We start from the raw sequence: 26515 nt of genomic DNA on the forward strand, positions 1-26515 counted from the left end.
TGGTAACCAAACTGTATGCACTGTAGATAATATGTAGGAAAAGTATGTCATATTCTTATCTGGATCATGTGGTAAATATTCATGGGTAGTTTTATGATTTTTCCTTATCATCATCATCAAAGGAAAAACATTGTTTCTTATTACAAAGCTAAAGTAATGGCTCCTGTATTGCTGAGATAGCACAGATTAAGGTTAATCATAAGTGTACAAAAACATTTTAGCTACCCATGAGTAATAATAATGTGGTTGAGTTTCGACAATATATTTTATGAGACATTAATTGTTTGTATGCAATTTGTTTAGTTCTGAAAATAGCAATACTTAGTTGGAGGGAGTGGTCCATTTCCAGGATATAAAAACATGTAGTTTTCTTAGATATTACTTACGTTTTAGTGATTTTTGAATTTTAATGTTGGGACAGAGTCCTTGAAAATGGTTTGTAACTTTGTCTTTTAGGGTAATTCTCCTATAACAACAATGAAGATTTCATCTAAAAAGGTAAGGAAGAGTGGAATGCCTGCTTAATGCTTGTTAACTTAGAAGCTAATAGACTTAGGTGTTAGAATATCAATTCTTGTGGAGCACACTGTAGGCAAATTTTTGATAATGAATAGGGAAAACTGAACTGAAGTTTGAATAAGCTGCTTGTATGTCCTTCAGCCACTAAGATAAAACAATTTCTATTCATTATATATAATTTCTAATTCACTGAAAGTGTCAATTTTTTTGTTACTTCATTTGACAGTTAAGGAACCAGAAAAACATTAAAAGAGTTACTCGTTTTTACTTAGAGTAAAAACGTTTTTTCCTCTGAGTCCTAAATAGAAACTTTTCCTTGAAAGTCTGTCTGATCAATGTAAAAAGGCAGTGTTGGGGCTGTTGGGTCCATGTTGCAATTGTGCTTGTTGGTTTATTGGTAACAAACAATGACAATAATGATGAAAACATCTGAGAGGTTTTCTGCTGAATTTTTAATACACAAGCTAAAAATGTGTATTCTATGGTTTTGCAAGCAAGATATTGCTCAATATTTTACAAAGCTACTACTAAGTAAATATTAGTCACTAACTCAAATTCAGTATGAGTTTTCATTTTTATGACAGAAAGATCAAAGGAATTTCAATGGGTTTGTTACTTTTTAATTTATATTTTAAGAATGATTAATTATTTTTGACTAAAACAATCATTTTGGCCCAAATTTTGGTAATGATCTACTCACTTTGAACTTCTCTTGCAAAAGCTCTGATTTATTGTGAAAGTTTTCTTGGCTTATTTTTCCAGGTATATAAGGCTATCAGAATCTGGCCCTAAGCCTCAACATAATCTCTAGGTTTTACATCTTGGAAATCTATGCACTGGAGAATCCAACTAGAAACTCTGCATAATATTTTTAAACTGACTATGTGCAGAGAAAATACTTAGTTCAAAGGCTTGAGCCAATAATCCTCACTGAATAAGAACCAAGTTCTCAAATCTAAGCAATATTAACTCAGCCTGTCTGCCCCAGAACAGAACAATGACACTCAATGTCCAAAAAAACCATTAACATTCTTCAATGTTTCTGGGTGTTTTTTAGCAGGAAGGTGGGAATTATAAAGGCTTGTTCACCTGAGAGATTTCTGTTTATCTTGACTTCATATATATATGTGACTCATCTCTTGGTCTTGAGTTAATTCCAAAATTAATTAAAAGGTTTTTGGGTGTGTTATCCGGGTCTGGGGTGAAACTCCTCCACATCTGCAATAAATCTTTCCGTTTCCTCCTGCAGCAACAGCTGTATGTGAGCTCAGATGAAGGAGTCACCCAGGTTTCCCTGCATCGCTGCCACATCTATGGCACTGCCTGTGCTGACTGCTGCCTGGCCCGAGATCCCTACTGTGCCTGGGATGGCAACTCCTGCTCCAGGTTTTATCCCACGGGGAAAAGGTGAGCATTGTTAAGCAGCCCAGTGAAGTTTGCAAGGAAAGGATGCTTTTGTTCTGCTGCATAGCCTGGAGTGTAATGTGATGGAGAAATGGGATGTCATTCCTTTCATGAGCATGTACAAACAATACCTCCATAGCTGTGCTTGGAATTATTCATCACCTAGGACTGTGTGCTGTGAGAGTGTGTGGTAAAGAGCTTGGCTTTTCATATTTAAAGTAATGGATGGAAAAAAAACAGAAGGAAAAAAAATGGTTCCTAATCATAAATATTAATCCTTCTGACTTATGCACACAAAATCAGTGAGATATTTGTTGCCTTTGTTTAAATCCAATTACTTACTATGGATGTAATTATGATAGCCCTAAATACAGCAAAAGATCTCTCAGGCTGTCTGAGGAATAAACTCATTTATATTTTTTTTGTTCCTCATTTGCTTCTAAGTGAGAAGAATTATTTTCAGGAAAATTCTAGGCAAATGTGATTTCCATGTAATGCCTGTGGATTTGGGTTTTTGACATGAGGTTTATTAAAGCAGACAGGAAAGCAATTTCTGTTTAATTTACAGCAGAACTAATAGTCCATCTCATAATCTTATGCAAAACAGGCATCTCTTTCCTCCTCCCAAGGGAAGTATTTAATAGCAGAAGGCTGTAGTGAGCTCTTGTCTGACTAAGGTTTCACTTCATATACAAACAAGGCTACAGAATACACAATGAAGTGTTCCTGCAGAGGAGACAAACCTTTCAGATGTGTGCTCTCTACAGCTACCTGGAAGGAGGCTGTAGCCAGCTGGGGGTTGGACTCTCTCCTCCGAGGTAACAAGCAGGAGGGCAAGAGGAAACAGCCTCAAGTTGTGCCAGAAAAGGTTTAGACTGGATATTCTAGAGCCATAGAATCATAAAATAAGCTGAGTTGGAAAGGACCCATCAGGATCATTGAGTGCAACTCCTGGCCCTGCACAGGACACCCCAAGAGTCACACCATGTGCCTGAGAGCATTGTCCAAACGCTTCTTAAAGTCTTGATGCTGTGGCCACTTCCCTGGGGAGCTGTTCCAGTGCCTGACCACCCTCTGGGTGAAAAACCTTCTTTTGATATCCAACCTAAGCTGGTGGCTGTGCTCAGCACCAGCACCTGAGCAGCAGGTGCAAAGGCCATATATACAGTCACTAAGTTTTACTCCTATTCCCTCATAGAGGGAGACAGTTGACAGAAACAGGCAAAGCTTGGATCTGCTGATAATAATGTTATCCCCTGGGATTAAGGACAGGCTTTTTTTTGTGATTGCAAAATTTTCTTGACTCATTCAAGTAATCTCATTACTTGAGATTACAGGATAAAACCCAAACTGGCCATGTAGCAACTGGTAAAGTACAGGGGTTGTTACTGCTTTCATTCAGCATATCCATCCACCAGTCTGCAAAGTCACTGTTTTCTTCCATTGAACAAAGGTCAGAAGATGGGGGAGGAAAGGAAAGGAAAGGAAAGAAAAGAAAAGAAAAATTCCCAAGTGTCAGGCCACCTAACTCCTACACTAACATAGCTGCCCAAAGGTAAAAGGAGCAGTCAGGTACACCCAGGCTGTGCAGCTTCCTGTTTGCCATCCCCATTATATACACCCACCCAGGGTTATATCCAGTGGGGCTTACTTTCATGCTGATATTTTGTTTGCAATTTGCTCCTTCTGTCAAACCAAAATAAACACCTCACACTGTATGGAAAAAAGTCTGGTTTTCATATGTGAAGGAAATGAGTTGTCCCTTTATCTAACAAGACAGATTATACAGGAGAAAACATTGGTAGTTAGAGCCAAATCCCATTGTCTAGACAGTTGTTTCTTCTGTACGCATTTGCTTATTTGCTTTTTTTGACACTTGTGTCTCCTGTGAATTACTGTAGTTCCTCACTGATTTACCCCAAGACACCTGACAGTATTATCTTCATTTTCTGACCACCACTTTTTTGGGGTTTTTTAATAAAAATCTAACTGTTAATTTTACATTCTCAGAACTGCTTAATGCAAGCAACATGCCATTTCTGACAGTGTAGAGCAGCTCACTGTAGCGCAAGAATTCTGACATTCACTTAAGAAATTCTTCATTGTCTCCTTTGACTCCTGTGAATAGTTCACAAGGGTTAAGACCCCAAGGCATAAAATGAAATGCTTTTGATGGTAAACATAAAAACTATATTTGGAATTTCAGTAATTACTCCTTTGAAACATCACTTTTCAAATATTTCCTTTTCAAATGATGCAGTGAAGGATCAGATGACAGGGGATTATGAGCACTCTCTCTGGGTGTTTGTGCACTGCCTGGTATAATGTGGCCATAGATGTGTCACCCTTCACTCAGTAGTACTGCAGCTCCAGGGGCTTTTTATGGTTTCTGATCCTGTGAGTCCTTAGTGGATGGTTCAGAATACAGCTCCTAAACATTCCATTTGCAACAATCTCACCAATATATTTTTGTCTTGAACTTGATATATACTGAACTACCCTACAGAATATTTCACAAAGAAAATAATATATCTTAATAATTTAAAAAATTGGGTACCAGATTTTCATGCACTGAATTCTGTGAGCTATGATCTAGCTGAGGAGGACTGAAATGCCAGTATTCCCAGTCCCAGCCAACTCCCCAGACAGTTTGCTACAGAATCGTGATTTTACACCTGTCATCCAGATAATATAACAAAGTCCCTATTTAGAAGTATCCTGATACTTGATGAATTTTATTGTATGTTGAAAATAGTCTCATCCATTAAAGTAGAGGACAGAATAGAATATTAACTCACCGCCATTCTGGATGAATACTTCAGTCACTCTGCTACCAAGGTGGCTATAGACACCAAAAATAAGGTGCTTGCTAAAGTCAAGGAGGGAACATGCCCTTTATCATATTTTCTGCTGCTGTGTTAGATATGAGCACTATGAATGTTGTGTATCTCATTCCTAGCTCTTGCCTTTATGAAGAGTTCCAGCTGGTGGTTCTGGTTTTGAATCATAGGTACTGTGAGAGTGAACAGATCTCTCTTTCATGTATCTCCTCTGATCCTTCCATCTCTATACCTCCACTGCACAACTATTTTACCCTCAAAAACTGAAACCATTTTATAAGGTTTGACAAACTGACTCTCCACTTAAACAGTATCTTCACTCCAGCAAGCCTGCCAAATGTAAAGCACACTCACTGAAGGTCATGAACTGTCCCTAACTGTTGATCTAGTAAAAAAAAAACAAACAAAAAATCCACAAAAAAGTGGTTATTTTCAGTGTAGCTCTCTTGGAATAACATTTTGTTTTTACACAATATTGCAGGAGGAGTCGTAGACAAGATGTGAGACATGGAAACCCTCTGACTCAGTGCCGAGGTTTCAACCTGAAAGGTACTGTAATTTAGAGATCCTCATTCTATATAAAGAACACGTGGCTTTTCTTTATGTGATTCATTGTAACTGACCTTATCTGTATGGTTTAATGGTAAAACATAATTATTTTCCAAGTCTGGGTTTTGTTTTGATTTGGTTTTAGCATCTTTCCTTGCAATTAAATGAAACTTGCACCTATCTGATAAAATGATGAGCTGTGAAATACATAGTTCAGCATACTTGAATTGAGAAGCTGATACTAGTGGCTAGAAAAAGGTACAGTTAATTTGAGGGCTTCTCTACTTCTGTTTCTCTTCAGTGTTTATTAATACCTTTTCATTCGTTTAAGCTTTGGATCTCAAAATTTTTCTGAATATTTGATCCCATACTGAGTTTTGGAGTGCACCTTTCAGCAAACAGCAGGATCTAGGCCTGTCTTTTGAGTTATGATTATTCCCTTCTCCCTTGACATGGGGGGGAAAAAAAAACTTATTCCAAATTTCTTTATGAAGTCTCTTATTTCCAGCTGTGCAACTGATAAGTCAGCCTGGCATGGTATGGATGGCCAGGGGAGCCAAGGCTCTGCCCTCGCAGCTACCATTTTCTCCAGATTGATGGACACAGTCAAATATGCCCAAAGTCACAGGAAGAGTAAACACATATATAAAGGCAGCTCAATCCTCTTCAACCCCATTCATGTCTGAGCTAGGCAGTGGCAATGTATGCCATCAGTCCAAGGGCACACATCAGAGAATTATGCTTCTTTCACCTCTATTTATGAGCCTGAATTTTGAAATACTTTCTCATCTGTACCACCTGGATACCAAACAATAGAGCTGATTGTAATTTTTTAATTGGTTTTTTCCTAATCAGAGAACAATGCTTTAAGGGTTACATATGAAAGGTTCCATGTTGAAGCAACTTGAGCTGCATGTCCTCCCTTGCAGGCATGTGCTGACATCTCCCACCCATTGTCTGGCCCAAGGGTGGGTGTCTCTTCATTCCATGTGGAAAATGTGAGAATGTCAACTGTCTGCTTTCTGGCCTGAGGGGAAACAATTGTTTCAACCTTGACAGTCTTGTGAAACAGGTTTCTTGTTTTCCAACCACTTTTTTAATGTGGATGTATTTAAAGGTTAATGTGTTTTAGCAACTTTATAAAGGAAGTTTCGGTGGCAGCAGTGGGATATAGCATAGGTAGATGGCAGTTGTTTCCCTGGTGGAAAAGAAAAAAGATTAAAATAAGGAGCAATTTAGACCCTTTCAAAATATAATTAGAGCCATTTATAGCAAAATTACTATGTTTGGGGAAAAATGAAATCTACCTAAAGGACAAAAGAGCAGAGAGCCAAGCAAAACTAAGAAATCTTCCAAGTTCATAGACAGCCATAATGCTGAATTTAAACATGGTAGACCTCTAAGCATGTATAAACTCAGTACTTTTGTCACATTGTTATTTTTAATAAATCATCAAGAGCTAAGAAATCTTGTATGATTGCTTTTCACATCTGTTTAATATTGTTATGTTTGTGTTAGCTCTTACAGCCATTAGCAAAATACATTTTGAATTCAAAGTATTTCCACATTATTCTCCTAAAAGTTATAATTAGTTTTGGTACAGCTTCCTAAATGTGCTGAAGGACTAGAACCAGGCAGTCTCCTTCCTTCAGAAGAATAGATTTCAATTTCATGTATCAGTTGATGAAAGAAGCTGGAAAGAATGGGAGATAAGTAGAGTCTGAGAAAAACCAGTCTTAGCACTGTGCAAAGACAGAGTCAGATTTTGGACATGCAGACCTCTAGGTATTTGCAGTTCTTATATTATTTGGTATCCACTGCTCCTTTCTCAAAAAAAAAAAAAATGTATTACATATATAAGGCAAGCTTTTAAATCTGGAGTTGTCTTGTTTTCAGGACAAACACTATGATTTGGGCCAAGCAATAAGCATCCATAAGTTCCTACTGGTGACTGCCAATTATTCATCTGTCGAGACTGTAAAGGGACACAACAAGTCTCAGTGATGACATATGCTCAGCACTTGCCCAGGTGTTGCTGGAGTGCTATAAATCTGTCTTTCTCTCTGTTGCTGGCCTGTCTACATACTCATCACATTTCAGGTTGAGAGCCAAGTCCCTTCCTTGTGTTGGAAGAGAAGCAGAGGAGCAGGAGCCCAGCCTGCCCTCTCTCTCCTCCCTGGGATGCTGTGCGCAGCTGGAGTAGCTGGAACCTTCCTTAGGGCATGTTGCATTATTTTGGTCATACAGCCATATTCCCCCAACTCATAAATGGCAAAGTGTGAAGAAATATGTTAGATGCTTCATTCTTCATTGGAGTAGTAGAGAATGAGATAATTTCAGAGAAAAATATCCCTGAGCTCAGTTATCCCATCAGCAAAGTTTACCAGCCTTTAGGTGTCCTAATTTCCCAGAACAGACTATGTTACTCTGAAAATATTGGTATTTGAAACTGAATGTGCTTCTTCACATTTCATTTAATTTCTTTGATTTTTTTCCCCCTAGATTACTTATTTTTGGCCAATATCAGAATCAGGCATACTTCATTTTATCTGTATTGCAGTTACCTGTTTTCTTTATCAAATTCACAGTATCCTGACCTGTTTTCTTTTTCTTTCTTTCTAGCATACAGAAATGCTGCAGAAATAGTTCAGTATGGAGTAAAAAACAACACCACCTTTCTGGAATGCACACCTAAATCTCCTCAGGCTTCTATTAAGTGGCTGCTACAGAAAGACAATGACAGGAGGAAAGAGGTGAGTAATGTGAGCAGGAGCTCTGGGAGGATTCTCAGTCAGCATCACATTCCCTCCCCAGACAAAGTCGAGGGACAGTTTGTGTTTTTATCAGGCAGTCTGGCTGCAGTGAAGCTGGAGAATTTGTGTGGATGCAGGACAGTGACTCACCCCCAGTGATTTCTGTCAGACCAGAACAGCTATCAGAAAATTAAAGAATCTTTGCTTCACACCTTACTAATTGCCAACTGAAGGTTTGCAGCACTCAGAACTTCTTATGATCTAAGGAAATAGGCACAAAAGCAATAACTTGTATTAAGTTCAGGAAGAAGTCAGCATGCAGTAGCTCCTCTGTGCTATTGAAGAGATAAAAGGCAAAAGTGGGAGAAATGTGAAAGGTTTCTAGCAAGAAACTAGTCCAGGCTAAGAACACGTATTGACAAAAGCATTTCCTCACCATAGTGCAATCAGATTTTCCATTACTGCACTCTCCAAGGCTCTCGAGTTTCAGCACTGTAATACACAGTATGATTGTTTATGGGGACTGTGCCTTGCTTAAGTAATATAAAAGGGGAAAAAATCCATTTCAAATCCAAGGCACTTACTATATGAATAAAAAGAAACATCTTTCAAAAGGAACTTTGAAGTGATGTGGTGTCTGTTGATAGGTTATAAATACTGAAAAGCATTATTCTCCTATCAGGCCATTTTTCAAAAACAGAGGGGACTTACAAGTGCCTCACTGAGTTTTCTCACTATTCAAAGACTCAAGCCATGTCCTGGCAAGAGGTGCAATGCTTTAACCCATTGGTTGAGCAGAACATCTCCCTTTTTTGTTCTTATGTTCAATAACTGTATTAGAATCAATGCCGTTTCAAAGAACAGGCAGACTAAAGCAATCAAAGTGTTAATTACTTTTAAAGCTCTCAGATTTCTGGAAATCTTCCACAATGTCTACAAAATTTTACAATAGCAGAATACCATAATAAGTAAATTAGTTCCCAGGAGAACCAGGTATAATGCAAAGTGCAGTAGCAAAATAGAAAAACCATTCATAAAAATACCAGCACTGGTTTCCTTTCATAATGGATTGGACTAGCAATTTTTACTTCTCACTGATATGCAAAGGGACATCTGCACATTCATTTATAATTGGATGATAACTCAACAAGCTGTGGTAACTTGCTTCTTTCAGATGATGTGAGCATCTCCTGGGACAGTGCAGAGTCTGAAGCCAGAAAGGAAATAGGAGTACCAGGGCTCCTGGTTAACAGTGAGCCAAGTCCCAGCTGAGGCCACCGTGGTGATAATTTTTATTCCAGGCTATAGACTCTGCAGAGCAGATGGAGTTCTTCAGAAGTGAATACCCAGGAATGTGCTCAAATTCAAAATTTTTAATGAGAAGCCACCTTGAGTACAATGCCAAATTAGTCTCCCCAGTCCTGTACCTTTCTTCCACTGAGTCTCAGCAGCAATCTCTGATGCTGAAAGAGTCACTTAGGGGTGCAACAGGGCAAATAAAAGTTCATTTCTTCAACTCTACTATTTGAACATTATGAAAACTCTTTATTTCATCTAGTTTCCAGATTTTCGTCATTGTGTTCATCCTGATCAAATTTATTCTAACTTAAGAAATAAAAATATTTAGGTAGTTTTCTTTACCAACACTTGTGTTCCTCGAGGTAAGCTGTCTCCTAATCGTGGCCATATTGGTGCTGTGTTGGAGATAAATATATGAAAAGATAGTAACTTCAAAAAAGAAAGTAATGTTTGAAGTGAAACTTACCAAAAGTTCCAATACTCTGTTGCTCTATAACCTTCCCTAAAATGTTCCTCCTGCCTTTTTTTGCTCCCTAGGTGAAGCTGAACGAGAGGATCATAGCGACTGAGCATGGGCTCCTCATTCGCTCCGTGCAGGACAGCGACCGAGGGCTCTACCACTGCGTCGCCACGGAGAACAGCTTCAAGCAGACCTTGGCAAAGATCAACTTCAAGGTGCTGGATTCAGAGATGGTGGCTGTCATGACTGAGAAGTGGTCCCCCTGGACCTGGGCCAGCTCGGTGCGAGCACTGCAGTTCCACCCCAAGGACTTTGTGGGAGCTTTCAGCCACTCGGAGATGCAGATGATTAACCAGTACTGCAAGGACAGCAGGCAGGCAGGACAGCAGAGGGAGGAATCCCAGAAGATGAGAGGGGACTACAGCAAGCTAAAGGCCCTTATCAATAGCAGAAAAAGCAGAAATAGAAGGAATCAATTACCTGGATCTTAATTTTATTGTGTAGTAATAGATATTTTTGTCCTCAGTGTAGGGGGCTTACATTTGTCTATTAAGAACAAATTTGTGCAAGTCTGATAAAAAATTAAATTAAAATCCAGCAAGCCTCAGAAAAGACCTGTCTCCCAATGAAATGCAGTGTAACCTAACTAAAGAAAATAACTCAGAGCATTTTCTTTCCTATAGATGCTTAGGGTCTCTAGGCTGGGCTCTGTCCTAGAAGCAGCACTGCGTATTCATCTTAAACCAGATTCACCTTTTAACATCTCGGTATTTAATTACAGCTGAATAGATATTTTTACAAAATCAGTGCATTGTCTTGCAACTCTGGAACTGTACCAACTGGACTGGTGGTGAAAGAATCTGGGTTAAGATGCATACTTAAAGTAGGATGGTACTAAGATTTCCTTGCACTGCATTTAAGAACATGAGTTTTTTCTTGTTTACTGCTCAATAGTGGGTTTACAGCTTTCACTCATCGATCAAATCATGTGAATGCATGCAGATAGGAAGCAAATAAAGCATAGTAGAAATGTTTCATTCACTCAGAGGTCAAATGAAGGAACAAACAGAAGAAAAACAAAGAATTTATACTTTATCAGAGTGAGCACTGATTATTGTGCATAGTATGAGTTGTAATAAATTAATAAGTTCTGGAATGTAACTTAAAATATCTCTGCTCATATTGATTTTTATTAAAATAGGGTGTCCTATAACACTACATAGCTTTATAAGTGGCACAAAGGTAACATGAGAATGTTCATTATACATAGAATTTTGAAAAACACCTAAGTGACTTAGGTATTTTAGCTACTTTTCAAAGGATTACACTCCAATTTCTTTTCAAAGGACAGAATGTAGATATACTGTATAGTGCTTATTCAGAAACGAAAAATATAGATTATCTTTATTCTGTTCCATGATTAAATTGGAGCTGGTCTACAATGTGGAAACAAGTCATAAGTGTCTGTGAAATTTTTAAAATATTATTTTTTCAACTGTTTTCTCAAAGTTGCAAATATTTTAACTAGAATTTTTTAATTAAACCATCCCATTTTCCAGTCTTTGTACCCTTTTTCTTTTCCATGTTATTTTACCAGTTTCCTCCTATTTTCAGTTCTCTGCTGAAAAGCAGATCAGGAAAAGAAAAGAAAAAAAAATAATGAGGGAAAAATAAAACTGAAAAATGGGTTTGGGGTTAAAAACCAAAAAGTAGGTTCTGAGAGGCATGTTCAAACAGAAGTCTTCTGTTTAAGAAGCAGCTGTCAGATCTAATGAAGCAAGTTTTGTTGAAAATTGGGTGAGTGTGCACCAAGCCATCCTAGGAAAAGCAATCACTTTTTTATTTTTGAGTAACACTAATGCCAAAAAGAGGGACAGATCATCAATCCTTTTACTCTGTAAGAGTGTTCTGGAAGCCACTGAGTCTGTTCAAAACAGTAGCAATGACTAAAAATGTATGAGTACCTGAGAAAAATTGCAATTAATTGTGATATTATACAAACATATAAACTGATATTCAGCTCAAAACTGAGCTATGTTATATTAAAATTCTGCTTTTATTAGAATACTCTGGGACTAACTCTACAGGGCATGGGGGAACACTTCAGGGTTTGTGCCTGCATGAATTAACATCTTGGGCTATGGAGGTAAGTGAATTAAATCTAGTGCCGTGGAGGTACCACTGGTATTTACCTGCCATTAGTTGGATTGTCACTTTATCACCACCTCATTAGGGATAGCTGGGAAATGAGCCCTGATCACACCACTTACAGGGTCTCTAAATCCCTTTGATGCTGGTGGGAGCTCTTTGAATTTAATTTGTGTGCTTGCATCAAAAAGCATGGCAGTGCCAGCCTGCTCAGGTATTGCCATCTAGTCAAGTGCTCTCCTTACTCAAAGCCTAAATGCATATTTCTGCAATATTTAGACACTCATAACTAAGGTCCTTCTTATGGAAACCATCAGGAAACTTTCTCAGACCTCCGTGAAATTGGATTTGGCCCCAAGAGCTGGCAAAGCAGATTCTGGAGGAATCTTTTTTTTTCTTTTCCCTGAGTGTGACTGACTTCTGAAGTGTGTAAGTGACAAACCAAAAATCGAGTGCCATGAAATAGAACTACCTCCTGGAATGACACTAGTGCAAATCCTCTCTGTGCTGCCATGCTCTCCCTATTTCCCCAGCAGATTCACTGCAGAGTTAGTGTGATACTAATGTCTATTGTGAGGATCATAATTGCTTCCAGATGGATTACAGTGATTAATAGGTATTTAAAGGTACGATTTGCTCTTTAAGTGATTAGGTACAGTGATATTTTATTGGGCCCCCATTAGGCCTCAGAAATTACAGTTACACTGATTTCTAATAGAATATTGGCAATAAGGGATTCCGTTAAAACAATCAGCACAGCTCAGAGTTTCATATGATTATAAAATAATATTTTTAAAGCTGCTTCACATACCATTACTATGGTATGACTGTTTAAGGGATTATACTTAAACTAACATTTTTCCTGCTGCATGAGAACTCCAGTAATGAATATAATAAGCTTCTGTCAGTATAACCGGTCCAAGCTTCCACACTTAAGGAGCCTTCCTGCATGTATAGAGGTCAGGAGCCAGATGCTCAGCTGGTATAAACTAATCTAACTTCCTTGCTGTCCATGTAGCTACTGGGGTTGATACCAGCTGAGTGTTTGGCCTTGAATGTACAGAACAGACAAACTGCAATTTTTATTTGTTTAAAGTAGCCCCTCTGCTGTAGGTAACACCAAAACTTAAGACTGTAATATTATTTGTGCTATTTAATACTTCCTATTTTGAGGATTACTAAATAATGTATATAATTTTATTCTTTAAAAAAAAATGCAAAAGCAAAATGACTTCTAGGCATAACTTCACCAAATGTAAAGATATGTTCTCTGCTAAGAACTTCACTGTGTACTGGTATTTTTTTTTGCTTTTTTATTTTGTGTAGTTTGTAAAGTTTGCTGAAATCTTGACCTAACAATGTGTTCTTTGCAATTGTTGTTACTGTAGATATGCGTGTTTTATTAAGAAAATCTTGGTTTTAAAAGTGTAGGTATGTGTATAAGTTCCTAGCATGATGAAACTGTCATCACAGTGAATATGCATCATATAATGTGTAAGAAAGAACAAAATGTAGTTTAACATAGTGCTATTTAATTGAATATCTAAAATGCCCGACAAAATAAAGTGTGTTGCAACATCTTAAAAATTTGTTGGTTTCCCCCTTATAGATGTGCATTTAAAAAAGAAACTTTTTATTTTTTTAAAGAACCTGAAAAGCAGTTTCCTAGACTTTCTAAACAAGTTCAAGATATTTCGAGCATCAGGTATTGCAGCTGATAATTTCTGAGCCCTGCTCTGGGCTGAACCCTGCATCAAAGAGATACCAAGCACCTAATGAGGAGTCAGAGATTAATTCTTTCAGAAATTATCCCATATGAACACTGTGCGTAAAAGCAGGTTAACTTTCATTCATTGTGAAAAAAAGAAGAAAAAAAAATAATTTTCTCATAGGAGAATGAAGTAAATCAGAAATGTCTGGCTAAAAAATGGTAGTGAAGTGTAAATGCTTTCTGCTTTTATTACACTGAGGAAAACATACAAACAAACAAACCCACAAACACACAGACAAAAAGAAAACACATTCTGTGAAATCCTCCTTCTTTCAGCTGAGAATCCTGGCCTTCTCCAGACTGCTCTGCAGGGAGGACAGGCTGCTGGGGCTGCACCACAGGGAGTCACAGCTCTCTCCCTGTTTCCTGGCTTGTACTTGGAAAGAAATAACCTGCCTGACACCTACAGTATGCTCCTTTTTCCTGCAGCTATCATCCAAGCAGTGTTACTGCTGCTCTCTGTCTGTTTTTCCAGATGGGTTTTAACAAGAAAGCATAGGTCCTCTTCGGTTCTTGGGGATAATAATTGAAAACTAAATGTGACAAACACTGACCTTCACAAGAAGGTTCTGGACTGTTAAACCCTGATTTTGATTTCCCAGATAGCTGGGTTGCTGTGAGGCTTTACGAGGTGTGAGTGGATGAGATGACCTCACTCCAGGATTTCCAAACTGGCTGGTTCCTCAATGTGCTGATATTGGATCATTACCTGCTCAACACTCACACCAGTCTGGGTCAGAAGCTGAGTTTTCAAGCAGAACCACATGCTGTAGGAAATGTTTGGATTAGGCTACAAAACAGATGGACATTTACAGAGTTTTACACTCTGAGAAACCTTTCCCAGGTGTGATACTCTGATCCTCTGTCCATCCTGCTCAGTTGTCTTTTGCTGATCTCCCCCGACTCATTTTTGCCCTCTCCTGCAGGGTTCAACACTTAAGGTTTTGATTCCTTAGCTCTGAGCAGTGGCAAAACGAGACATGGGACTTCTCTGGACATCAGTGTGAGCTCTCTGAGGGTCTGACACTTTGGTCTTTCAAATGTCTGTTAGATCAAATTTTTTCCCTCCACTTGGACCCACTGCTTTTTCTGAGGTCTCCCTTCTGGTGACAAGACCTTTCTAAGGTTTCCCTTTGAGTAAATGAAGGATGCAAAACTCAGGCACTGCCTCAACAGACTGAGCAGTGTCAAGCACAGCCTCTTCCAGGCAGCCACAGAAGCCCAGAGGTGAGCAGTGAAAAATGTTGCCTGCTCAGGAGGGGCTGCCAGCACTGGGGTGGCTCCCAATACCACTGGATTATTGTTGCCTCTGGAATTAAGTCAGCAGATGTGATTCTGTGGTGCAGCCTATAAAAAACAGGTGGTGGCATTATGGCTTTTGTCTAAAGCAATGGATTAGATCTCAGGAGACCAATGTTTCTCCATCCTTTGCGGTGCAAGTGGTTTGCTAAACCCTGCTCTGGGTGCTCTGGGGAGAAGTGACTTCATGTGCTGTGAGCCCAAGTAAAACTACACACAGATATCACAGCAGGTGACAGATATCCATGTATACATAGAGCTACCTGCATACAGAGGGGATTTTCTTTCCATGCAGCACTTACCTTTCTTTGACATTAATGTCTGTCCTTTTCTCTTTCCACATGGGCAGAATGAGACCTCACAGTCCCAACACATCAACAGCTTGTAGGTATTGCAGTTACCATCTCTGAGAGCATTTTAAAAGACAAGTAATTAGTCAAAAAAACTCTTTCTTCTATTCACACTCCTTTCTAACTCACCTTGTTCTGTACTATCTCAACAAGTATTCCCTTTTAGCATCAGGAGACTAGCACAGTGTAAGTAATAAAAAATGTACTGTCATTTAACATGTCTAATCTAAACTAAAGACTAAAGAGATTTAAAGATGCTTTGGCATTCTGAACACTCCAAGAAGTAAATTCAACACAGCTGGCTCAGCAGTCAACAAATAATTACTTTACAGTGATAGACTGTCCTGTATCCCAGGACTCATTATTGGATTCTGTATACAGCTTTACAAAGCGAGCAGCATTTGTGTATTCTTAGCACTCTATCGGCTTCATTATTCCTGATTTGAATGCCTTATAAACGAACAGCCTCCAGTATGCCAGCCTTATAAATGAACCTGAATGTTTGCTGAGCTCCACATTCAAGACAGTTTGGGCCAAGGGATTTCAACATATCCAACATTTTATAGAGCCATATATTTTTTTTTTTCAAAGGATTTAAGGGACAAAAAGGAAATTAAAAGTGGCCGTTATTGTTGTCTGTGGTAAATGAGAGTTGCTAAAAAGGATTGTTGTCTAGCTTGTACAGCAACATGGAGCATGGGGAAGCAGTAAGAAAAATGCATTTGCTTAACCTGAGGTTCACAACCCTTTGGATAGTTGCTGATACTTGGCTCTTTGCAGTAGCCCTTTTTCCACTATTTGCTCTCCCTGTCTCCTTTTTAAAGGCCCCTAAAAGCCATGCAGTTCAAAATTATTTTCATAAATTTTTTCAACTTGGGACGTGATGTCCAGGGAATCCTTTCAGGCTTTTTGTCTAACAAGACCTCAATAAATCAGTATTACACACAGTTCTGAATATGATATCTAAGTAATTTCATCCATTGATAAAATATTTAGAAAAAAACCTTGTGATATTTGTAAGGCTTTGCTCAAAATGACACAGAGACAACAGGACCCCAGAAATAAACAGATCTATTGAACATGCCATGGTTCCTACATGAACACTGTGAATATTTACTCACTACTGCATGTTGCTATGTGATAGAAAAATATTATTCTTATATTAACCATGAAAGCCCAATTTTCCCTTAGGTCAAAGCTCACCAAGACTAAGGTCTTTTCACTGCTTACAATGAGATTCCAGTTGAGCCCTTTCAAGAGCTTTTATGCCTCCCCTTAATTTTGGTGAAAAATTAATCCATTTCCTCCTTAAAAAGCTCTTCTTTTTCCAGGGTTCTACTCCTCCTTCTCTGCATGGACTCTTTCCCCAGCTGAACTCAGACTAATAGTCCCACTTCAATTTAACCGTTTTCATTAAAACCCCTTTTCAAACCAATACTCTGAAATATAGTACCTATTATAATCTTCAAAAGATGCTGCACTGTATTTGCTTCATCAAATTTCTTTGCTTTGTAATGTCAGTTAGCAAAAAAAATATAAAAAGTATAAGACACCTCTAAGGTGTTTTAGCCTTTAAGCTTAAGAACAAGGATTGGATCTAAACTACTAGCTACATGTATATGTTCACACTCAAGAAACATTAAAATAATATTTTGTTCTTTTATTTTCAGCACTACATTCATGTTGCAGACTATTCTTTATTCCATGCCTGGCATAATAAGTATCCTAGCTAAAGGACTTTGTTTTGGAGAACTTGAGATAAAGGATATAGATAAAAAATATCAATAGATTATATTATACAGATCTATTTGTCAGATTTCCAATCTTAAACACATGCAGTTAAATTCCCTGCAGGAGAAATTATTCTGTAACTCAGGTCAATAATGAAAATAATTAGTCCAAGCAATCCAAAATAGTGAGCACAAAAATTGTTCCTAAGGCTGCTTTCTTTGGAGGGCAAGATTAAAAGCCTTTGCCACAAAAGAGAGAGATCACATTTATTATAACGTCAACAAATCCAGGTGCCTCCTTCGCATATGTGGGACAAAAAGGAGCTTACAAGTTTTCTTCCCTTTGCAATTTTTCTAACATTTAGAAAGATTAATGATATCTACCTATATATGGGTTTTCCTGTGCATGGATCTGTCCTGTGCTGTGCCTTCCACCCAGCAATGTCTGCACTATCAGGAAATGGTTGAAGCAGAGAATACCATGCCTGGTAAGCTATCCAGGGCTCCAGAGGTAAGGATTAATGTTTGGTGCCGTTTGGTAGCCACCTGGCCCTCTGGAGGATGCTCATCATCTCCCTGAAGAGGGGCTGTTGTGGTGCTGTACACACTGGCCAAGGAGCCCTAAATGGAGTTAGAAATGGTGCATTTTCCAGTGTTGCTGCAGACCAGCTAGAGATTAACAAAGAAAGAGCTGCCTTGCCAGTTTATTCGTTCCTGTCAAGAAGGCAAGCTGTTATTTTGAAAGGAGCTAACGACACCATGGCGAAAACCATATAAGCTGAACAGAAACTTCCCCTGTGTCCTCCAGCCAACTGTAAATTCAGCCAGCAGAAATCTTGGAAATGGTACAAGCCTTCCTGCGAGGAGAGCACTCAGGTTGGGGTGCCAAGAATAAATCTCACTCTGAGGGAAACCTCTGAAGTAACTGCTGCTGACTGAGCTGTTGCTGGCTGTGAAGGCAGAGCTGAGTGTGGCAGACAGTGTCATGCCATGCCAGATGCTGCCTCCCCCAGCCCTGTTTACACCAGATTTTGCCTGGTTTGTCAGTGTGGGAGGAGAAGGAGGTGGTGCACTCCCCCTTCCTCTGCCTCAGAGTGGCATCTCTGGGTTTCTCCTTCTGTTTTCTCCAATTACTCCACGCTGTCCCAGAAAGCTGAGGCAGTCATAAACACCATTTAACTGGTTCATCGAGTCAATTCACAGCTGCTTTTCATCACCAGAATTTTGCAAAGCAACCACTGGGTCTAGGCTATTATTTAAAGTCCCTCTACCAGACAGAGCACTGTTGCACAGAGTTGGGTCACACCAGCATCTCCAAGAAGGCCACAGCACTGGGAAGGTTAGTTTTCAGCTATAAGATGGGAGAATATTTTCTTTAATGCTTTCTGCATGCTGCACACCTTTATTTCACTAATCAAAGTGCAACATACTTTCAATTTGAACTTTAGCGACTGAAGAAAAAAAAGCAGAAAATATATAATTCATGAGAGCCAGGATTCAAGTCAAGGCAGTTCATGCTAAAATACCCTGAGTCTTATGCAATGTCATAAACTTCTTGGCTATGCATTCATAATCTAGCAATTCCTATCCACAGATCCTAGGAAAGATCCAGCAAGTATTTCCTTGAAGACTTATTAAATTGCAGCCCAGTCCCATGCAGTGCCTTTCTCAGCTCCTTAAGCCAGGTTCCTAGTGAAAACTCCTACTGACGTTACTCAGTTTGGATGAGTGAGGGTTGAATAAGACCTGTGGGATTTAGCTTTCTGAGAATCATGCTCAGCCTCCTCTTCCTGTGTCCAGGGTCTTCTGAATTGGAAATCTTTCTCACCACCTGGTCAAGGGTGATCTATAAACTCTCTTCATAAATTCATTCCAAATCACTAAGAACATTTATTTTCTGTGTTATTTATTTGAAGTTGCTATGGCCATAGTAACCATATACAAATTTAGATTATTGCAAACACACAATGAGTAACAATTACACAAGTAATGATAAAATATTCAGAATATATATTTTTTTTAAAAAGGAGAAAAGTGGTCTTAGTAACATTAAAAAAAAAAAAAAACAAAATTAGAATTAAATGATCTCCTACACATTCTGGCATTATGCTGAAATTAAAATGCACTCTGCTGTTAATTATATTTGACAAATCTCAGTCATAACTGTGACAATTTTATTCTTCTCCATCATCTCCATACCCTAAAGCACCAGATTATTTCCCCTCCACTGCGTGGTAAGTGAGATTGCTAAACAGTTTCCTACTGGACATTCTCCCTTGTAGGAAGAATAACATTTTTTCAGGACTGGGTGCAGTCCTAAACCAAACACGGAGACATGGAGGAATCTGTAACCCTGGCTGTGCTGTGTCTGTGCTGTTTAGTCCATCAGCTACAGCAACACTATTATTGCCAGTCTGATGAATTGTGGCAGCTGGGACCTGTTTGCTGCCTTGAAGTTGCATTTAAAGTTGGCTAGATGGTGCTAGAACATGCTGCATTGCATTAACGAGCAATATGGCTCACATTCTTCTTATTGTTGTTCAGAGACTTCTTAAAACTTGGGTTTACAATGTGCCTCCACACTTAAAAATTGTAAAATGAGCCATTTCTACAGTTCAGTCCTGGACTGGAAACTCTTAACAATGCCCTGCTAACTAAATAGTGAGTTGATTTTAAGGATATTTTTTTTTTTAAATGTAAATTTTAAAAATCCCTTCCATTGCCACAGGTAACAGCTGCTTGGCAATGTACCTCTGAAGGTTATTTTGCTTTCCTTATTAAAGGAATTTCTACCAGTTGTGCAGTTTAATTTTTCATGCTGCCGCAAATCTTGACCCTTGATCTCTCTAACTGTCTTTGCAAGGTAGTTCTGTTTTTCTTTGGTTGTTTGCTGTAACTCACTTGGGTCCACCAACTCAAAGAAACGTGTAATTTAATTAATATGGCAGAGCTGCAGAGACAGTTGAGCACAGCCTGAATTTATATTTTCATTTGGCTGGTCAGAAAATTGGTTGCAATTCAAAATGAATATGTCATTCCAGATCTCACACTCTGGTCTGTGGACAGCTACACACGCATAGCAACAGCTGAAAACGAAAATGCAAGTCTCAAAGGATATTCAACCTCCAATATTTTCAGCTTCTCTTATCACCACTGACCCCAAATAGCATACTGGCCTCTCCACAAAGATAAAAAAGTGGTTCAAGCTGCTGAAAAATGAGTTACAGCAAATAAGCACAATGTATATCTATATAGTCCTCATATTCTGCTTGCAAACACACAGTTGCTGGTATTTTACAACCAGCCTTGGGAAGGTGATTTGGACCTTTGCTGGTGAGAGCTAGCTGACAGCTGTAAAGCCTGCAGGAGCATCCTACCCCTGCACAGTGATTTCCAGTAACATGAGCAAGCTGACCACAGCTCAGCCAATGCCATGGGTGTAGCTGCATGCTTGTAAAATAGCAGGGAGTTCCCTTTTGCCTCCAGTTTTAAATCTGAATTTACAAAGAGGTTTTCTTGCAGCCCATGTGCTGGAGAAAACACACACACAAAATGAGCTGATACAGAGAAAACACTTTTCTGTTTAGGTAATATTTATACAGCTGTTTATTGCCCAACACACTCAGGAAAACAATACCTCAATGAGGTCAAAGGACTTTCAAATAAACACTAACACACTTTCTGCAGGAGTGAGTTTCAAACTATTGCAGAAGGAAGTGTCACATGAAAGCAGAACTCGATTCATTCATTCAGGATTTGCTGCTGTCAGTCCTCCCTCTTGAGCAAGAGATGTTGAGCAAGTCTCAGTCACAACATTGGGCTGCTCTGGGTAGTATGAACTAGAAGGAAGCTCTGGGCTGGATTTTCAGTGCAATCAGTACAAGAGGGAGGTTTAAATGCCCAAAGAAAGCAGAGTGCTGGTTTGTCTGTCAGGTGACAGTCCTGAACTCTGCAACTGAGTTTTGTGAAGTTCCTATTTTCCTTTCTTCTTTTTTCCACTCAAGGCCAAGAAACGTCAGCACGTGATACTTAGACACCCCTGCTCAAGATGTAGCAAGAGAGCTGATCTCAAGCTGATTGAGAGAAGCAAATAAAATCACTTCTGGTTGGAAGCAATTGGCATTTGAGTTAGGCCATGATCTATTACTGAAAAGGGAGGAAGAAAGAATTCTTCCTCTGTATGTGTTTAACTGGGCTTGTACATAATAGGAGAACAACTACAGATTCATACTTTCTAATTGGAATAATACCTGCTGGGGAAATCCTCAAAACTTTAAAGAGCTTAGGTGACTGCTGTGCTCACCTGTGGGCAGATGACAGCTGATTGTGGCCAGGAAATAAGTCAAGTGTGAGTTTTGATTTAGGCATCCAGAGAGAGATGCAATGTATTGAAGAGACAGCTCTCCTGAAGGTAGATCCCCTGATACACATAGCAACATGGAGGATTAATTCCTAGATAAAACCCAAAACTTTCTCTGTAGTGCTGGGCAGCCCTAAACACAGCAAATATTGTGAGTGGAGCTACTTCTTTCATATTGTACCATGACAGCACTTCGAGGTCTCAGGGCAGTCCTGTGCTCTTGGCCCTGGTCAGACACACAAATGATGGCCTCCTAGGTCAGCAAGGCAGGGCAGAGGCAGGAGCCACAGGGCAGGACAGCTGAAGGGCTGCAGTGACAACCAGGGATCACTGACCTCTCTGTGTTGCTGGGGATCTGCTCCCAGGAGCTGCCTCCTCCACCTTTTCCAGCTTCCAGACCACTGCAACAGAAGAGATACACAAACTCAGTGTTTCTTCTGACAAGTAACTCAAGCACACCTCTATGACCACAGCACCTGATCAAACTTGATTTTAAATTACCTAATTTAATTGGAGGAAATGGCCTTTGGCCTTATGCCACTGCTTTTAAAAGAATTGCTTCAACTCCAGTCATTATATTTATGCATGAACCACCCACTTTGATATGGAAATTGTTGCAGCCCAAGGGGATTTCATTAAGTAATTAGGGAGGAGAGCATATAATGTCATTTGCTGTAACTGGATCTACAGAGTCAATCAATAAGTGACCATATGTGCGTGAGCCTGGAGCATTTCAATACCCTTAGCATCCTTGTGAAAAAGAAAAACAATGCAAGAGGGATCTCCTTTATCTGTGACACAATCTTGAGGTCTAGGGCGTATTTTCATTGCTTAAAAGAATTGCATGGGTTGTGCTGTCATATCAAACTGCACAAAGCAGGCAGGTTTATCGTCTGCCTGGAAATGCTCTGCAAGCAAAGAGCTTTGTGGCTCCAAGTCCAAGGCTTGACAAGCACCACAAGAATAAAACCTGCTTTCTATCAGGGCATTAAGAATCAGGCCATGCTGTACATTTATATTCCAAGTTTGCTACTCTTAAAGGTCAGTTTTGTTCTTGAGTCTGAAAGAAATTCATGTTATTAAGTGTTAATGCAGCTGTAAATACAGCTTTCTAGTTGTTTTTTTTATTATTTATATTTTTCTCCTGTTCTGTTGGCTGAAACCCTAGACAGCTGGTGTTTGCTAGATTGCATTCTTAGGGTGAAGAGTTTGTCCTACACACACAGAATGTGTTCATTCCTCAGGAATCAAGTGACCACACCAGAGCTAAACAATACGTAAAGCATACAATTTATTTTGGACTATGATTTCTCCAGATGCTTAAAGCTGGTACATTTATTAACTTTTGACTACAAACCACTGATTTGCAGTAGAAAAATGTATAAAAGAAAGAGCAAAATCTTTTACAGGGAGATATGATTTGGAGCTTTGCTAAATGCTTGCTGCTTTCATACCTTCTTTGCAGCACAATCTCTGAACACAGAAACAATTAAAACAGATGAGTTTTAATTTGCAAGAATCCTATCATTGAGGCCAAATGTCTCAAACTGACACTGATGGCACTAGTGGCAAAATTACCACTGGGTTTGTGGGAGTTGGGGTGAGCCATCTACTTGGCCATGGGCAGTAGCTCACATGTGGTTTGCCATCCAAGCCTGGGCTATTTAAATGGCACCATTTATAGGTAGCTTTGGGTTATACTCCTCAGCTGCTCTTTGGATTAGGTGAGTGTCAGTAGGCATGTGATCCATTGCCCTGGGCTCACATTTTCATGGCTCATTACAACCAAAGCAACCTGAGCTTGGGCCTGGAGTCCAGAGCTGGCTGACTGACTGACTGGTGCTTAAGATCCCCTGAAATTATTAGGAGTCACAGACGTAAGCAGTGCTGCAGTGGTTGGTGATATTTGGGTTTAAATGTCCTACCCATGGAGGTTTAAGCTTCAGAAGACAAAACTGCTGCCTGAGGGAAGTCCCACTCTGAGTCCCACCTGCGACCACCAAGAGCAGGGACGTGCCTGGAAAAGGTGTAAAGGGTTTTTATGCTTTGGTAGCACAGTTATAAAACACCTCAGTCCTGCCAAGAAACCTGTTACTCTTTTCCAATCCTTTTCCTAATCCTGTGACTCCTTCCCAATCCTTTTTCTAATCCTACAATGTTCAGAAATTGATGACACCTGGAAATGCCTGTGCCCTTCTCCACCAGGCTGCCAGAACATGAGGCTCTGCAGTGCTCTGCACCTAAATATTGCTCCATGCTATGACTAAACTGTTGGCACATCCTGAACAAATCCCTAATATTCTATATGGGACAGCCCTGGACACACAGTTTTTCACTGAGACATAGGGTTCTTCAAACAGAAGTGCTGATGGGAACTTAAAGACATTATCAGTCTTGTGTATGGGGCTGCATTATGCATGGCCATAGACCATGGCCAAAAACATGTTTGTGCATATTTTCCACTGTTGCACTCACTTTTATTTTGTTTATTTATGATGGTAAAGTTGCTCAAGAGTGTGAAGCCACACCCAGCTGAAGGGCCATGAAACATTTTATCATCCCAAATGTGTTTCTGTTGCCTCACTGATACCTGACTCTAAACCCCCACCCCTTATTATTTGGGGGTTCCAGATTAGGCTGTGCAGGGAGCTGGAAAACAGTCATTATCAAAGCAATGGTGGTTATCACTGCAGAAGAAATGGGTGAGGAGAGTGTGATGTAGCACAGGATGTCATGGGTGTGTTTGCAGGTGGCATAACAGAGCTCCAGCCTCCTGTGAGGTGATGCAATTTTACTTTTTGTCCTTGTCTGTGTGGGTATGGGGTCAGGATGTCACGTGTGCAGTGACTGGTGCTTCACAATGTGGGTTTCTTTGCTGTCTGTCCATGCCTGGCTGGAGGAGCCCATGGCAGCCACTGCTGAGGGCTGCAGGAAGCAGAGTGAAGGGACAGAAGCAGCTAAATACAGAATTTTGTACATCAGCAGCTGTGTGTGCTCCCTGAGGAGCCAGCAGCTGGAGATGAATTCACACCATGGCAGCTGCCTATGAAACCTCCTTTGGCAAAGCCACTATGGAGAACATTTAATGCACGTTGTAAATCTGTCATTTGAAAACGCCTCCACCACCTACTCAGAGCTGGAAATGCTCCCCCTGCCCTCCAGGCACTCAGTGTGAAGGCTCAGTCCTCATCAGGGAGATTCACAGCCATGTGCTGAGCTTCACTGGGGAAGACTTGCTGCAAAGCTCATTTGTGCAGCTAATTTGGATAATGGATACATGTTTCTAAGTCATTTAAAGCACAACAACACAAAAGCCTTCACTATGGTAGCAGGTCCTCACAGGATTATCTCTGTGCCAAGTTCAGTTGGTATGGGTAAAGCTATTTAAAACTTGTTTTTTCTTCAGTGAAAGGCAGGTGTGCCAAAAGCTAATTTCAGTTAGTAGTCAAGGGTAGATGTTTCTTATTTAAAATATATGAAAATACCAATATTGTAATTATATACATATGAAAAAGCCCTAAGAGATATTTTATACTAGACTACAGTAAAATTTGGGATAAAATTCTCATCCTAAAATCACCACCAGAAATTTCCATAACATAGAGTGACGATTGGTCACAATTGCATTCCATATGTTTCTCATACCATCTGTAGGCCAGACAAGTAAAACCATAACTTCAGGACATCCACGTGAGCATGTTGCAAATACAGGGAGGGAAACCTCAATAAGCCCAGCATTTGGCACCTTGTCTGTTCAGCAGCACAGAGAACTTCTGATGTAACATCCTGGTTCTTATTTCTCTGAGGAATAACTTAGACTCTAGGTCTGACTCTCTGTCCAAATAATTCAAGCTGTTTGATTTTGAAAAATAAAGTGACATTCCATCATTTAAAAGGGTCTTTTGAGTGCTACAGTCGGTTTCATCTAGTTATTTAGATATCATCTCACTGGTATGAGATATCATAGCTCATGATTTCTCAGGCAGAGATCCAACATTTCTCTGGTGAAGTAATTATATATAAAATCATATAGATATGTGCATACTATCCCTCCTCTCAACCATGAATAATCAGTCCTGGAAATCAAGATGGTTAAACCCAACAAAAACTTATTTTTCCTTCTTTGATGATATCTTCAATTCTAATGTGACTGAGTTTCAGGGAGCACTCAAAATTTCTCAGATTTGCCCTGAATTGTATCAATACCAAAAAAATTATTTGAAATAAATATATTAAAAACTGTTATTTTGGGGGAAGCAATTTTTTTGAGAAATCCTTTCAATATTCTTCTCAAAAACCTTTTATATTTAAAATCATTTTGTTACCAAAAGAAATAAAATTTTTTAATAAGTTTGATTTTCTAAGGAAAGAAGACTGCCATCATATCATCATAACTCCATGAAGTACATATATGTTAGGTTTAAAAAATACACGAAGAGGGATAGATAAATACTTAATTTCCATAAATAATGGACACAGGTGAATAGTAGTCTAACTAATAGTTAGCAGTCTAATAGTTTCAACTAGACCTGTCCAACTTGCTGAGGTGTTAGTTCTCACCAGGGCTTTAAGTACTGGTTTGACAATAAGGGTCAGAAATGGTTCATATCCTGCTTATTCTGAAAACCTTACTGAACATTCTGTGGGCACATTTTTGAAGGCAGGCTACAAAGTCAAGTCTGCAATTTACATGACTTTTATTTTTTATTCCAATCATTTATGAATGCTATCATGGGCATCTTATTAATTGGATATTGTTATCATATGTTTTCCCAATCTATAACTATCTAGACGGGTTTTTGGGGTTTTTTGTAATATGTGTGTTCTTCCCACATACAAAAAAAAAATAAAAATAGAAACATAACCTCCTTTCTTTGCAACCAAACATGTCCTGTAGTAAAGGCAATATACCATTTAATGGTTAGAGCCTTGATTTGTAACAGAATATCTGAGAGGTTTGTTGTATCCATATTTAACTAAATGTCTTAAATACAAAACTACATAAATACATACAGAGCCATTTCCAGACATGA

At 39.2% G+C, this 26515-nt stretch overlaps 1 protein-coding gene across 3 annotated transcripts in view; it reads left to right on the forward strand.

Annotated features, from left to right (window-relative positions):
• SEMA3C (semaphorin 3C) overlaps nt 1-13559 on the forward strand; it is a 115634-nt gene extending 102075 nt beyond the window's left edge. For all 3 annotated transcript variants that reach the window (XM_085083608.1, XM_085083590.1, XM_085083598.1), the window contains 5 exons: nt 457-498; nt 1769-1926; nt 5245-5312; nt 7935-8065; nt 9902-13559. In XM_085083608.1, the coding sequence (XP_084939734.1) occupies nt 457-498; nt 1769-1926; nt 5245-5312; nt 7935-8065; nt 9902-10315 (813 nt within the window). In that variant the 3' untranslated portion in view covers nt 10316-13559. The remainder of the gene's footprint in view (nt 1-456; nt 499-1768; nt 1927-5244; nt 5313-7934; nt 8066-9901) is intronic.
• The last annotated feature ends 12956 nt before the right edge of the window (nt 13560-26515 follow it).

The sequence above is a fragment of the Lichenostomus cassidix genome, chromosome 1Aa (genome assembly GCF_008360975.1).
Source record: "Lichenostomus cassidix isolate B80296 chromosome 1Aa, HeHo_3.0, whole genome shotgun sequence".
Lineage (NCBI taxonomy): Eukaryota > Metazoa > Chordata > Aves > Passeriformes > Meliphagidae > Lichenostomus > Lichenostomus cassidix.